The sequence below is a fragment of the Bubalus bubalis genome, chromosome 9, assembly GCF_019923935.1.
Source record: "Bubalus bubalis isolate 160015118507 breed Murrah chromosome 9, NDDB_SH_1, whole genome shotgun sequence".
In the NCBI taxonomy this organism is placed as follows: domain Eukaryota; kingdom Metazoa; phylum Chordata; class Mammalia; order Artiodactyla; family Bovidae; genus Bubalus; species Bubalus bubalis.
Genome location: NC_059165.1, coordinates 30403799 through 30419607, shown reverse-complemented (window position 1 = coordinate 30419607; position 15809 = coordinate 30403799). Strand labels below are relative to the sequence as shown.

Sequence of the window (15809 nt, the reverse complement as noted above, 5' to 3'; positions counted from 1 at the left end):
CTCGAGCTTGGATGCCCATATATAAAACAATTTTTACCTATGTGTGAGAATAAAATGGAATCAAGCATGTAAAGTACTTAACACAATATCTGTCAAAGCATCAGGGACTTTTATCAGTTTAGATTAGCTTCAACTGCTGGTAACAGATTAGAAATAACAGGAGATTATACAAGATATAGACATTATTTTCAGGATCTAAAAGGAGTCTGAAAAGTGAAAGTGTTAGTAACTCAGTCATGTCTGACTCTTTGTGACTCCATGGACTATAGTCTGCCAGGCTCCTCTGTCCATGGAATTCTCCAGGCAAGAATACTTGGAGTGGGTAGCCATTCCCTTCTCCTCAGTTCAGTTCAGTCGCTCAGTCATGTCTGACTCTTTGCGACCCCTTGAATCGCAGCACGCCAGGCCCCCCTGTCCATCACCAACTCCCAGAGTTCACTCAAACTCCCGTCCATCGATTCGGTGATGCCATCCAGCCATCTCATCCTCTGTTGTCCTCTTTTCCTCCTGCCCTCAATCCCTCCCAGCATCAGAGTCTTTTCCAATGAGTCAGCTCTTCGCATGAGGTGGCCAAAGTACTGGAGTTTCAGCTTCAGCATCATTCCTTCCAAAGAAATCCCAGGGCTGATCTCCTTCAGAATAGACTGGTTGGATCTCCTTGCTGGTACAGATGACCTAGGTCATCTTGAGGACACCTAGGTTGACAGAGATCTAGACTCTTTCTCTGGATGAGTCTTTGAGGTTTAACATCCTCAAAGTCACCCCATATTCACAAAGTGAATACTGGAGGGCCAGTGATCACATCCACATTCCACCTAAGGAAAGGAGGGAGGAAGAACAAAAGGGGTGCTTGCTTCCCGGCTATGTCTGCTTTCTTCAAGGTTCCCAGAAGACCCAGCCAACGACTACTACTTAAATCACTTTACCTCTACCCAAGTCTCAAGAAAGCTGTGAAATGTAGTTCTTTACCTGGGAAAAGTGCTGCTCCCCAGTATAACAGCTGTCTGTCATATTAAAATTATTCCTAGTGCCCCCACCAAAGCTGCAATGTGGAACCCTTCAAGGGCTGTGGCAATGCTCTACAGTCATTTGACACATCTCAGGACACTCAATGCACATCCAATATAAACAGTGTGGGAAATAGTAGAGCTGGTTGGTTAACTGGTCAAAGTCTAAAGACCTAAGTCCCAGACTAACCTACCACTTCATTGCTGCATGACCTTGGGCAAGTGTATAACCTCTGTTCAAGGCTTAGTTTCCTCATTTGTGAGCATCAGCTCTGACAGTGGATGTAAATTGCCCAAGATAATGCCTATATAGACTGGCTCTGAACATGTGTCCAAGTTAGTATTACCATCATTATTATTAAGTGCTATTGAATTATTACTATAAGGTAGGGAGGTACCAGACATCTTTCACATCCTTTCTTTCTGCATGTTTATACCTTCTCTTGCCTTCAGCAGTCACCCCAGGGATGTGCAGATTTGTAGTCAATTATGTTGAAAGAGCCTGGGCTGAGTTGGCCTCATTCCCTTCAATTCCAGGCATCCACTCCAGGCTAGCTGAATCTCTAGAGTCCCTCTCATGTCCCCATACCCAGAGTGTAGTCTCTCAGCTCTGCCTTCGGAGAGAGGCTCTCTTTTCTAAACAGATCAACTGCTAAATAAATATTAAATTATATCTGGATTGTTCTTTTCAAATCTAAGTGAATCAGTTCTTCCCTTTGTTGGGATTCCCCAGCCCTATTGCTATCATCCCACTGGTGTCTTGCATCCTTGGCAATGGCGAGATTTTTCTCTAGGTGGGAGAATTAAAGGATATCACGTAGGAATAAGGCTTCATATTCCCAGATCGTGGTAAAACATGGATTTCTAAGAGCTCCTCATCACCTTCCTGGGTACCTTTTAAGATTTTGGAACAAATCTTGGCACCTGCTCTCAAAAATCGTTAGCTACCCATTAGTTGATGACGTGCCCAAAAAGCGTTTTAAGTGTGTAAATATACAAATTCTCCTGCTTACCAAGATGGCCAGGCAGGACAGTCAGAACCCTGGGATCCAGGGCTATTGTGGATGGCCATGTAATTTCACCATTTACGTGGTCTACATGATGGCACCCCTGAGCTGTGCAGTGTACAGCCTATATAACTGTTCATGGTGGTCATGCCCAGATCAGTCATTTCCAGCCATAAGCAGCCTTGTTTCTGTATCTAGTGAATGCTACAAAAAATTACCATTTCCTGTGTGTACTATGATGTAAAGGCTTTTAGGAAGCACTTCCCTAAATAACTTCAAGAGTATTTCTTCCTCTAAAGCACACACATGACCTGGCCACACCCTCCATAGCAACCTGAGCTAACATGCCCCGTGATGTCTTTCAAAGCAGGCACATTGTGTTTTCCTAGGTCCATGGAAGAAATCTCTTGTCCATTGACTATGACCGGAATATTCGGACAGAGAAGATCTATGATGATCACCGGAAGTTCACCCTGAGGATCATTTATGACCAAGTGGGCCGCCCCTTCCTCTGGCTCCCCAGCAGCGGGCTGGCGGCCGTGAATGTCTCCTATTTCTTCAATGGGCGCTTGGCTGGCCTTCAGCGCGGGGCCATGAGCGAGAGGACGGACATCGACAAGCAGGGCCGGATCGTGTCCCGCATGTTTGCCGACGGGAAGGTGTGGAGCTATTCCTACCTTGACAAGGTGGGTGGACATGCTGCCCTTGCTCAGCTGGGGCCGTCTCTCTCATTCACGCTGCTCTTTTTAAGCTGACCTGATACACTTTGCCATAAGACATTTTAACATCTTTACTTTGACACTACCAGGGCTCCCATGTACTCCCACCACCCTCTGGGAGGGAGGAAATCCCAAGGAAAATGTTATTCATAGCCCAGCACTACTACCATCAACAGAAAAGAAAAAAAAACCTGCTCGACACTCGGTAATAGCGAAAAGAATAGATTGTCTGATTTTATTCCCCCAGAAAAGTGCTGTTGAAGTGGACAGAATCATGTCACTAGCAGCACAGTTCATCATTCCTTATGAATTGGAAATGCAGTGATTCATTTCTGCCATGCCTGGAATTAAGCCATCAGGGTAGGGAACTCTGCCTAAAACTCCAGCACACGGAGCAGCCCCCTCCTACGTGGCTTGTTGGCTGAAGCAGTCAACAGATTCTTGCTACATAATTCCCTGTGTCTGAAAGTGCCAGACTCAGGTTTCCATGTTAGAAAAGGTCAGGTTGGAGCAGCAGTAAAAAAGAGGTCCCTTCTGGGAGTGGGGGACAAGACTTTTAAAGACTGCCTTGGTCATCTATCATTAGACAGGGGCTTGCTCAGCCTGGGCCTCTCACCTGGACTCACGTCCACTCAAGCCCATTTCCATTTCTTCCCTTCTTGCCTCCTGATGACAGTGGTCACTTGCAGACAGAGCTGTTACCTCTTCTGTAAGAGGGGCTTCTGTCTATTTGGTCCCTTCTCAATACTGTTCTCATTAGGACAGAAGATATCAGAATGAATGGTCAACAGGGAAGGCAAGAATCTCCCCATGGCTTCAAGTTGGATGTCATTTTTTCCCCCAAAGAATCAATGATTCCAGGTTACTTAATCTTTCCAGGGGCTTCTAAGCGAAGGATGTGCTTTACGGTGAGACTTAGTAGGGGGTGCCCCCAAACATAATATGTGCATCATACCTGTCCCCTGCCGGGCCAGCAGCAGTCATTTCTCACCAGTCTCAGGATGTCTTGTCATTGAGCCCAGAGGCGAACCCAGTGACTCTCATCTCAGTCCTTCAAACCCCTTACAACTCAGACTATGGTCCAGGCAACACCAGCATCACCTGGGATGTTCCCAAAGCAGATTCACAGGCCACCTCCCCACTGCCCTCTCGCACTGAACTATATAATCAGAATCTGTCTTTTCACCAGATCCCTGGGTATTTTACACATACATTAAAGTTTGGGGAGCATTCCTCTAGCGGCCATGATCCATAAAGTAGCATGCCCCATGACATCAATTCACCCCAAATCGCTAGTCTAAATCTCCCCATCCTTCACAGATTTTGAATTGCCATCCAGGAGATGGAATAAATTCCGTCCATTTGAGCACTGGGTCCTAAATGGCTAACTCATGTGTTCCCTTCCCCTTTCCTCCTCCAGTCCATGGTGCTCCTGCTACAGAGTCAGCGTCAGTACATATTTGAGTACGACTCCTCTGAGCGCCTCCACGCTGTCACCATGCCCAGCGTCGCCCGGCACAGCATGGCCACCCACACCTCCATTGGCTACATCCGCAACACTTATAACCCGCCTGAAAGCAACGCTTCCGTCATCTTTGACTACAGTGATGATGGCCGCATCCTAAAGACATCCTTTTTGGGCACTGGACGCCAGGTATTCTACAAGTATGGGAAACTCTCCAAGCTATCGGAGATCGTCTATGACAGCACTGCCATCACTTTCGGATATGATGAGACCACTGGCGTCTTAAAAATGGTCAACCTCCAAAGCGGGGGCTTCTCCTGCACCATCAGGTACCGAAAGATCGGCCCACTTGTGGACAAGCAGATCTACAGGTTCTCCGAGGAAGGCATGGTCAACGCTAGGTTTGAATACACCTATCACGACAACAGCTTCCGGATCGCAAGCATCAAGCCCGTCATAAGTGAGACTCCCCTTCCCGTTGACCTCTACCGCTATGATGAGATTTCCGGCAAAGTGGAGCACTTTGGCAAGTTCGGGGTCATCTACTATGACATCAACCAGATCATCACCACGGCCGTGATGACCCTCAGCAAACACTTTGACACCCATGGGCGGATCAAGGAAGTCCAATACGAGATGTTCCGGTCCCTCATGTACTGGATGACGGTGCAGTATGACAGCATGGGCAGGGTGATCAAGAGGGAGCTGAAACTGGGGCCCTACGCCAACACCACTAAGTACACCTATGACTATGATGGGGACGGGCAGCTCCAGAGTGTGGCCGTCAATGACCGCCCCACCTGGCGCTACAGCTACGACCTCAACGGGAACCTCCACTTGCTGAACCCAGGGAACAGTGTGCGCCTCATGCCCTTGCGCTACGACCTCCGGGATCGGATAACCAGGCTTGGCGACGTGCAGTACAAAATTGACGACGATGGCTATCTGTGCCAGCGAGGGGCTGACATCTTTGAGTACAACTCCAAGGGCCTCCTAACGAGGGCTTATAATAAGGCCAGTGGCTGGAGCGTCCAGTACCGCTATGATGGCGTGGGGCGGCGGGCTTCCTACAAGACCAACCTGGGCCACCACCTGCAGTATTTCTACTCTGACCTTCACAACCCGACTCGCATCACCCATGTCTACAATCACTCCAACTCAGAGATAACCTCGCTCTACTATGACCTCCAGGGGCACCTCTTTGCCATGGAGAGCAGCAGTGGAGAGGAGTACTATGTTGCCTCGGATAACACAGGGACGCCCCTGGCTGTGTTCAGCATCAATGGTCTCATGATCAAGCAGCTGCAGTACACCGCCTATGGGGAGATTTATTACGACTCCAACCCTGACTTCCAGATGGTCATTGGCTTCCATGGGGGACTCTACGATCCCCTCACCAAGCTGGTCCACTTCACACAGCGTGATTATGATGTACTGGCGGGACGATGGACCTCTCCAGACTACACCATGTGGAAAAATGTGGGCAAGGAGCCGGCCCCCTTTAACCTGTACATGTTCAAGAGCAACAATCCTCTCAGCAATGAGCTGGACTTGAAGAACTACGTGACAGGTAAGGACCTGGCCACCTCAGTTGAGCAGTGGCTCCCTGTGGGGTGGTTGTCCTAGTAGACTATCAGGGACTTTGAAACAAGGTCTTATGTCTGATGCTAGGAGAATCCTGGAGGGCTGTGTACACTGCCGGTACAGGATTGAGAACAGTCAAGCAATCACAGTACAGAGCAGTCCTTAGCTCTATTTGAAGAAAAGTGTGAAAACGTTAGTCACTCAGTCATGTCTGACTCTCTGGACTCCATGAACTGTAGCCTGCCAGGCTCCTCTATCCATGGAGTTCTCCAGGCAAGAATACTGGAGTAGGTTGCCATTCCCTTCTCCAGGGCATCTTCCCTGGAATTAAAAGTCCCATGCTCTACCAACTGAGCTAGCCAGGCAGTTCTGTTTGAAGATATCCTGGCTATTTTCAAGTCCATTCCATTGAGATAACTTTTATAAGAGCCCTCTCTAACTTAAAAGAGGAAAGCAACCTTATGAAGGAGGAAAGGATAAGACCCTGATCTCAGAAATACCTGGTTCAAATTCTTTTATTTATAAGTCAAAGGACCCTGGGCTGGTTGTCCAGTATCTCTGAGCTGTAGTATCCTCCTCTGCAAAAGAGCACTAACAAAATCATCTCACAGAGTGATCATAAGAAGGAAATGAACTTATGTATGTAAAGTTCAGTGCCTGGCACTTAGAGGATGTTCACGAAAGGGTATCGGCTTGTGTTATTAACATCACCATTACTAGTGAAGCAACGAAACAGCGTGGGTACTGAGATGACTGTGACCCAGCTCCTGACCTTAACGATGAGGCTGGTGAGAAACAAATACAAATAAGCAGTGATAATGGAAAATGGGATTAAGTCCATGCTACCATATAGGTGTTTGTCCAGGTATTTATTCAACAAGCATTTTTAAGGCACCAACATGCTTCATTCTGGGGTTCAGTTCAGTCGCTCAGTTATGTCCGACTCCTTGTGACCCCATGGACTGCAGTACGCCAGGCTTCCCTGTCCATCACCAACTCCTGGAGCTTACTCAAACTCATGTCCGTCAAGTCGGTGATGCCTACTGGGGATGCAATGGAAACAAGGCAGACACTTCTCTCAAAGAAGTGTGTGTGTAGTGCATGTGCAGATGACTTCAGTTTTGAAAATTTTGGCATAGTCCAGAAGGGCCTCACCTCAAACCTTGAGAATGAAGGGGATCTTGGTGGTAGAAATGAGCTCAAGGCTGAAGAAAGACATGAGCAAAAGTCAAAAAGGACAGGGGACTTCCCTGGTGGTCCAGTGGCTAAGACTCTGTGCTACCACTGCAGGGGACGCAAGTCCAATCCCTGATTGGGAAACTTAAATCCTGCATGCCACTCAGAGCTCAGTCACATGAAAAAGAAAAACAGGTCAAAAGGACATAGGAAGCTTGGAGAGAGGTCTGGATAGACAGGTCAAGGAAGGCAAATAATCTGCTTCTTCATGCTAAGTGAGAAATTGGTTAAATGAGGGTCCTTATCCATCCATCTGTCTATTCACCTATTGACAGATATTTTCATCTAACATATAAGTACTAGAGATGCAGTGGACTACAAGATAGAACCCCTTTTTTCGGGGAGAGAAACAAGGAAATCTGGATAGACGAATGGATAGATGAAGGAAAAAGACCAATATTCAGCAAAGAATATGGAGCCATCTCACCTGACATGCATTGTAGATGAATAACAGTGAGGACCCCAATTCCAAGCCCCACTCCAAGTTCCAGGGAACTCATAGCTCTTAGCCATGGGCCAGGGAAGCATCAAGCCCAGAAGATCCCTACCCTCAGGTAACCAGGGATCACTTATCCATCGCCAAGACAGGAAAGGAAGCAGCAGCTCCCTGGAGCACAGTGTGGCCCTCAGTGCCCCATGCTGCAGAAATAGATGACCTTAAAGGTCAACTTCTGGCCATGCTGTGCCTTACTGACAAGTTCCAGAGCCTTTGAAGTTGAACCCAGCATCCCCCTACAACCGAAGCAGCTGGTTCCTCAGGAGTTACAGCCAAGCTAGTTCCCTCCTAGTCGCCCCACTGTGAATCATCGGGAGGCCCTGACATGCTACTCTGCCAGGGCTTCCTCTCTTACCCAGGGCTTAGCAGGGTTTGTGTCCACCCAGCTCACTGCAGTTTCTTTTTTTTTTTTTTAATTCATTTATTTTAACTGGAGGATAATTACTTTACAGCATGTGGTGGTTTTTGCCGTACGTCAATTTTAATTGGCCATAGGAATATATGTGTCCCCTCCATCCTGAACCACCCCCCACCCTATCCTTCCAAGTTGTCACAGAGCACCAGCTTTGGGTGCCCTGCTTCATACATCAGACTCGCACTGCTTATCTGTTTTACACATAGTAACGTATATGTTTCAATGCTGTTCTCTCAAATCATCCCACCTTCTCCTTCTCCCACTGACCACACTGCAGTTTCTAACTCAAGGGTGTCTCAGGAAAACACACACACCCCTATATATATAGTTTCAGATAATGACAAGGGCCGTGAAGATAAATGAAACAGCTAAGAGTTAGAGAACAAAGGATCTCATTTCTTTGGGGTGCTCACAGAGGAAGGGCCGTTTGAGCTGAGGCCATTATGAAGTGGGGAAGGGAGAGGAAGAGTCTCCAGATGAAGACAACAATAGGAATGGGGCGGCAGGCCACGCCTATCTCAGGCATAGAAGAAGGCCTCCACACCCAAGAATGCACTTCCCAGAGCCCTCTTGGCACTGGACACCTTGGGGATGGATCAGCCAGAAGCAAATAGAAAGTCATCAGCGTGAGCTAAACAGACACCCTACAGCTATCAAGACCCAAATAAAATCATTTGCAAAGCATATTCAACCTCACTTACTCTCCTGGTTCTCCCGAAAAGACTGTGGCTCAGATCATGAACTCCTTATTGCCAAATTCAGACTTAAATTGAAGAAAGTAGGGAAAACCACTAGACCATTCAGGTATGACCTAAATCAAATCCCTTATGATTATACAGTGGAAGTGAGAAATAGATTTAAGGGCCTAGATCTGATAGATAGAGTGCTTGATGAACTATGGAATGAGGTTTGTGACATTGTACAGGAGACAGGGATCAAGACCATCCCCATGGAAAAGAAATGCAAAAAAGCAAAATGGCTGTCTGGGGAGGCCTTACAAATAGCTGTGAAAAGAAGAGAGGCGAAAAGCAAAGGAGAAAAGGAAAGATATAAGCATCTGAATGCAGAGTTCCAAAGAATAGCAAGAAGAGATAAGAAAGCCTTCTTCAGCCATCAATGCAAAGAAATAGAGGAAAACAACAGAATGGGAATGACTAGAGATCTCTTCAAGAAAATTAGAGATACCAAGGGAACATTTCATGCAAAGATGGGCTCGATAAAGGACAGAAATGGTATGGACCTAACAGAAGCAGAAGATATTAAGAAGAGATGGCAAGAATACACAGAAGAACTGTACAAAAAAGATCTTCATGACCCAGGTAATCACGATGGTGTGATCACTCACCTAGGGCCAGACATCCTGGAATGTGAAGTCAAATGGGCCTTAGAAAGCATCACTACGAACAAAGCTAGTGGAGGTGATGGAATTCCAGTGGAGCTCTTTCAAATCCTGAAAGATGATGCTGTGAAAGTGCTGCACTCAATATGCCAGCAAATTTGGAAAACTCAGCAGTGGCCACAGGACTGGAAAAGGTCAGTTTTCATTCCAATCCCAAAGAAAGGCAATGCCAAAGAATGCTCAAACTACTGCACAATTGCACTCATCTCACATGCTAGTAAAGTAATGCTCAAAATTCTCCAAGCCAGGCTTCAGCAATATGAAACCGTGAACTTCCTGATGTTCAAGCTGGTTTTAGAAAAGGCAGAGGAACCAGAGATCAAATTGCCAACATCCACTGGATCATGGAAAAAGCAAGAGAGTTCCAGAAAAACATCTACTTCTGCTTTATTGACTATGCCAAAGCCTTTGACTGTGTGGATCACAATAAACTGTGGAAAATTCTGAAAGAGATGGGAATACCAGACCACCTGATCTGCCTCTTGAGAAATCTGTATGCAGGTCACTAAGCAACAGTTAAACTGGACATGGAACAACAGACTGGTTCCACATAGGAAAAGGAGTACGTCAAGGCTGTATATTGTCACCCTGTTTATTTAACTTATATGCAGAGTACATCATGAGAAACGCTGGACTGGAAGAAGCGCAAGCTGGAATCAAGATTACCGGGAGAAATATCAATAACCTCAGATATGCAGATGACACCACCCTTATGGCAGAAAGTGAAGAGGAACTAAAAAGCCTCTTGATGAAAGTGAAAGAGGTGAGTGAAAAAGTTGGCTTAAAGCTCAACATTCAGAAAACGAAGGTCATGGCATCCAGTCCCATCACTTCATGGGAAATAGATGGGGAAACAGTGGAAAACAGTGTCAGACTTTATTTTTCTGGGCTCCAAAATCACTGCAGATGGTGACTGCAGCCATGAAATTAAAAGACGCTTACTCCTTGGAAGGAAAGTTATGACCAACCTAGATAGCATATTGAAAAGCAGAGACATTACTTTGCCAACAAAGGTCTGTCTAGTCAAGGCTATGGTTTTTCCTGTGGTCATGTATGGATTGAGAGTTGGACTGTGAAGAAGACTGAATGCCAAAGAATTGATGCTTTTGAACTGTCGTGTTGGACAAGACTCTTGAGAGTCCCTTGGACTGCAAGGAGATCCAACCAGTCCATTCTAAAGGAGATCAGCCCTGGGATTTCTTTGGAAGGAATGATGCTAAAGCTGAAACTCCAGTACTTTGACCACGTCATGTGAAGAGTTGACTCATTGGAAAAGACTCTGATGCTGGGAGGGATTGGGGGCAGGAGGAGAAGGGGACGACAGAGGATGAGATGGCTGGATGGCATCACCGACTCGATGGACGTGAGTCTGAGTGAACTCCGGGAGTTGGTGATGGACAGGGAGGTCTGGTGTGCTGCGATTCATGGGGTCGCAAAGAGTTGGACATGACTGAGTGACTGAACTGAACTGAACAGTGCCCGGTGGTGACTTAAACGGGAAGGAAATTTTAAAAAGAGAGGACATACGAATACGTATAGCTGATTCACTTTGCTGCACAGCAGAAACTAACACAACATTGTAAAGCAACTATACTCCAATAAAAATCATTTTAGAATTTCATGTATTTTTAAATGACTTTATTGGAGCATAATATACTCCAAATGTTTTTACTGGAGTATAATTTAAAATAAATACATCAACTCTTCTCCAGTAAAAATAGAAAAAAGAAATTAGCAGAGTTTTTTGAATAGCAAGATGACACTCCTCATTCCAGTGCTTCATGGAGACTCAATAAATGGGCATCAAAACCAGGCTGAACAAAGTCCAACAAAATTGAATCCAGAAAACACTAGAAAGAGTCTAAAATAAAAGGTCATATTAGAGAATCTCCACGCCTAGGACTAATGTCTGCAGTCAAAGCAGAGTAAGAACCTGGGTGGAGAGCGCTAGACCAGGCACAAGCCCACACCTGCTGCCTGCTGCAGATGAGATGACCTCTGAAGGACGCATCCCAGGGGAGAACATCAAATCATTCTCCATTGTTCAAGTGTTGGCTCATCTGTAAACCCATCTTTGTGACTCTTAATTTGAATCTTAGGAGATGAGCAGAGTGGTTGAACTTGCCACTCACAATTTAAGAAGTAATTAACGTGTAGTCAGCAGGAACGCCACCAATAGAAATTCTCTCTCTCTCCCCCTCTCTTGTGCTCAAAAGAGTCTTTCCTGTTTGGAAATACAGCTCTCTGAATGCAGCAGACACCTCTTAAGGCTGGTGGAGGCTGTTTCCTCTACTGGCACAGAGGCGAGCAGCATAGACCCCCCGTTAGGAGCAAGTGAGTCATGATATGTAAAGAGCCGAGGCCTGCACAAAGCCTGATTGATGGTAGGAATGCATTTGGCTTTATAAGAAGCTCTAGACTCAGAGACAGGAAGTCTGTAGGTGAGAAGTGAAGTTATCCCCTTTATGTAATTCCCTAGGGCTCCCAGGGGTCTACAGCTCTACTTTGAAACAGATCCCAAACTCTGGCCTGAGTGGCATTGCTCTGGCAAATCTCAAACCCCACATTCTGAGGTAAGCATACCTCAGAAATGTTACCCACGATGACTTGGGTTGGTTCCCCACCTTTCTCCCTTGGAGATCTCTGGGCTTACAGACCCCCAGGTTCATGCAAGTTTGAAGTCGGACTTCATGGAGGTTGATTTCCCTGAGAGGAGGGAGGCCCAGCCTCCTCTTCACTCTACCCTCTGCTCTGTCTGCACTTAGCACCTAAGCCGCTGCGCTGACAGTGTGTATTACAGAGCACGTGCTCCAGCGGCACTTGCTGCGAAGAACATAAGGAGGGGGAGTGATGAGCTATTAGGAGGGGCCACATCGCCAGCTCCTACCTCGAGGATTGATTGTTTAGGGAGGCTATCATCAGAGGACACCAATGACTTTGAAAGGAGGAGAGGTGTCTGTATGATGCCACAAGTGCCTTCTGCGAAATGGAGGAGACAAGCAACTTGAATAAACATTTCAGAAGAGGTTTAGACTTGGAAACCAAGCCACGTTAGAAACTTTAAAAGAAGAAAACACATGACATGAACTATTAGTGTTCATCGGAGCGGCCATTAAAATGTCTGGTCCCTTGCGACTTCCCTGGTGGTCCAGTGGTTAAGACTCTGTGTGTCCACTGTAGGGGGCACATGTTCAATCCCTGGCCAGGGAACTAAGATCCTGCATGCCGTATGGTGTGGCCAAAAAAAAAAAAAAAATGAAGAAATGTCTGGTCCCCAAGGCAGGGTGTTGTTAACTTATCTCCTGGAGAACAGGGAGAGATGCCTTCAGGGAAGAGGTCAGGATGCGGAGAGTCTGCTGAAGGCAAAGACCTCTTCTCTTGCCTTTCATGGGATTCCCTTCATATCCCTGGTGAAAGATGTGATGATTTTATACGTTGTATAGATGAGGTATTAAATAACATGGCAACACAAATGGGGAAAGTTAGTTTCTTTCCATGCTCTTTTTATTCTCCCAAATCGGCAAAGGAGAAAGCCTCCAGTTGATGCTGGTTGTATTTAACACCTCATTAACACTTCTAATCTCCCTTTTTAATGGAGAGAGCAGGTCTAAGACTCCCCCGGTAGCAGGTAACAAAATCATGCTCCAATTTAATTGCATTGCTTTGTTTTAATTTTACAGTTATTTTCTGTTTGCAGCGAGTCTGCTTTCCTACTTATGGTAGTGACATAAAGTCTCTTCTTTTTTTAAATGGATTTCCTTAAGTAGACAAGGCAAAACAATTTTTTTAATTAGATAGCAAATACCAGTAAGATAATACCTAGATATGGCAGAACAATCTTGATAGGTGACCATGATGGGTGACCAGGAATACCCAGTTTAGAAATCCACACTGCACACCATTCATCATCTATTAGTACTTTGCACACAGGTGCTCTGTGGGTATATGATTATTGCTGGGCTAAAGCCAGGCTTCTCTCTGCTAGGATGCTGACACAATTTTTAAAGCAATTTCAAACCTGTATTCTTAAATGACTTCTTTATTGATGTATAGTTGACTTACAATATTATATTAGCTTCAAGTGTACAACATAGTGATTCAATATTTTTATAGATTACGCACCAAAGTTATTACAGTGCTATCGACCATATTCCCTGAGTTGTACATTACATCCCTGTGACCTATTTATAACTGGTAGTTGTAGCTCTTAATCCCCTTCATCTATTTAGCTCATTCCCCCACTCATCTCCACTCTGTCAACCACCTGTTTGTTCTCTGTATCTGTGACTCTATTTTTTAATATATTTGTTCATTTGTTTTGTTTTTTAGAGTCCACACTTAAGTAAAAACATATGGTATTTGTCTTTCGCTAACTTCTTTCAATAAGAATAGCCTCATATGTGTTGTCACATATGGCAAGATTTCATTCTTTTTTATAGCTGGGTAATATTCCATTATAGATGTCTTCATTCATCACATTGTCTTCATCCATTCATCTGTCCATGGACATTTAGGTTCCATGTCTTAGCTATTATATATAATGCTGCAGTGAACATAGGGGTGCATATGTCTTTTCAAATTAGTGTTTTCTTTGGATAAATACCCAGGAGTAGAATTGCCAGATCATATAGCAGTTGTATTTTTAATTTTTGAGGACCCTCCATACTGTTTTCTGTGGTGGCTACACCAATTAACATTCCCATCAACAGGGCTTAAGGACTCCCTTTTCTCCACATCCTCACCAACACTTATTGTTTCTTGTCTTTTTGATGACAGTGATTCTGAGAGGTATGAGGTACTATTTCACTGTGGTTTTTATGTGCATCTCTCTTATGATTATTGATGATAATGACTCTTAAATGGGCTTCCCAGGTGGTGCTAGTGGTAAAGAACCCACCTGCCAGTGCAGGAGACATAAGAGACTCCCATTCAATCCCTGGGTTGGGAAGATCCCCTGGAGGAGGGCATGACAACCCACTCCAATATTCTTGCCAGGAGAATTCTATGGACAGAGGAGCCTGGTAGGCTACATTAAATCACACAGAGTCAGACATGACTGAAGCAACTTAGCCTGTATACATGTATGATTATTGATGTTAATCAGTCTTAAATGGACTATCGCTAATAAGTATAGTTACCAAGTCATTCAATACCTAGTCTGTACCTAAGGCTGATGGATACACCACGGATCCCAGAATCTCCCTCATTAGAGGGTCTTCTAGGCCTGGGTGTTTAGTAGCAAAGTTGCATTAAGCCCCTCATACCAGCCCCTGGGCAGGAGGTGGGTAGACCTTATTCAACCCTTTCAGATGCATCTTCTCAGACAGGTACAGGTAGTTCCTCTGTCACACACAGTAGTCAGGGTGGCTTTTGCCACATATGTTCAGTGTTTCTTCATTGATCCACCCCATGAATCCTTACTGAGCACCTATTTTGTGCCAGCCCTGGGGAGACATCAGTGAATGAAATAGACATTTAACTCCCTGTCCTGGTGGAGCTTACATTCTCAGTGAGGGAGACAGACAATAAAGAATGAATGCAATAAATAACCATATGAGACACATGTTAAAGTGTGGTTACAGTTTTGGCAGTGGGGGATGCAAAAGGAAGGGGACCAGGGATTGTTAGGTGGTTGAGGTCAGCCTTATTGGAGGCAGTATCTGAGCAAGACTTGAAAAAGGGAAGAGTGAGACAGCACATTCCAGGTAGAGGGGTTGCCAGTATAAAGGCCCCAAGATGACTGTGCACCTAGCATGTTTAAGAAATAGCAGAGAGGCTGAAGCAGAGAGAGCAGGAGAAGAGAGATCACGTTAAGGGTCCCTACAGACCATTAGCAGGACTTTCACTTCTTCATTGAGAGAAACGAGGGAATTCCTGGAGTGTAATGAGTAGAGGAATGCTAAGGGCTTATTGGCACCCCACTCCAGTACTCTTGCCTGGAAAAATCCCATGGATGGAGGAGCCTGGAAAGCTGTGGTCCATGGGGTCGCTGAGGGTTGGACACGACTGAGCGACTTCACTTTCACTTTTCACTTTCATGCACTGGAGAAGGAAATGGCAACCCACTCCAGTGTTCTTGCCTGGAGAATCCTAGGGACAGGGGAGCCTGATGGGCTGCCGTCTATGGGGTCGCACAGAGTCGGACATGACTGAAGTGACTCAACAACAACAACAAGGGCTTATTTTGGCTGCTGTGTTGACAGGGTGTGTGGAGCAGAGGTGAAAGCAGGGAGGCCAGTTAGAAGATGAGGCAAGGGTTGAGATGGTAGAAGTGGTGAGAAGACACAGATTCTGGTCTGTTTTAAAAATAAAACTAAAGGATTTAACCATAGGACTCAGCAATTCCACACCTAGGTGTATACACAAGAGAACTAAAAATACATTTTCAAATGTCAATTTTTACCATCATCAAAAAGTCTACAAATGGGACTTCCCTGGTGGTCCAGTAGCTAAGTCTCTGTGCTCCCAATGCAAAGGGCCC

At 45.5% G+C, this 15809-nt stretch overlaps 1 protein-coding gene and 1 long non-coding RNA gene across 15 annotated transcripts in view; one reads left to right on the top strand and one right to left on the bottom strand.

The window, feature by feature from the left end:
* Window positions 1-15809, bottom strand: part of LOC102411198 — a 72420-nt gene that overhangs the window by 23962 nt on the left and 32649 nt on the right. For 4 of the 12 annotated variants that reach the window (XR_006553215.2, XR_006553216.2, XR_006553214.2 and 1 more), the window contains one exon: window positions 12436-12735. The exons of 6 other annotated variants lie outside the window; for them this stretch is intronic. This is a non-coding gene — a long non-coding RNA (uncharacterized LOC102411198). Of the gene's footprint in view, window positions 1-547; window positions 816-12435; window positions 12736-15809 lie in introns of those variants that run through there. 2 more of the 12 variants (XR_006553211.2, XR_006553208.2) reach the window with 2 other exon arrangements.
* The window catches only part of TENM2 (teneurin transmembrane protein 2), a 1791425-nt gene that overhangs the window by 1759733 nt on the left and 15883 nt on the right, over window positions 1-15809 (top strand). For all 3 annotated transcript variants that reach the window (XM_044947351.2, XM_044947353.2, XM_044947352.2), the window contains 2 exons: window positions 2404-2700; window positions 4154-5768. In XM_044947351.2, the coding sequence (XP_044803286.1) occupies window positions 2404-2700; window positions 4154-5768 (1912 nt within the window). The remainder of the gene's footprint in view (window positions 1-2403; window positions 2701-4153; window positions 5769-15809) is intronic.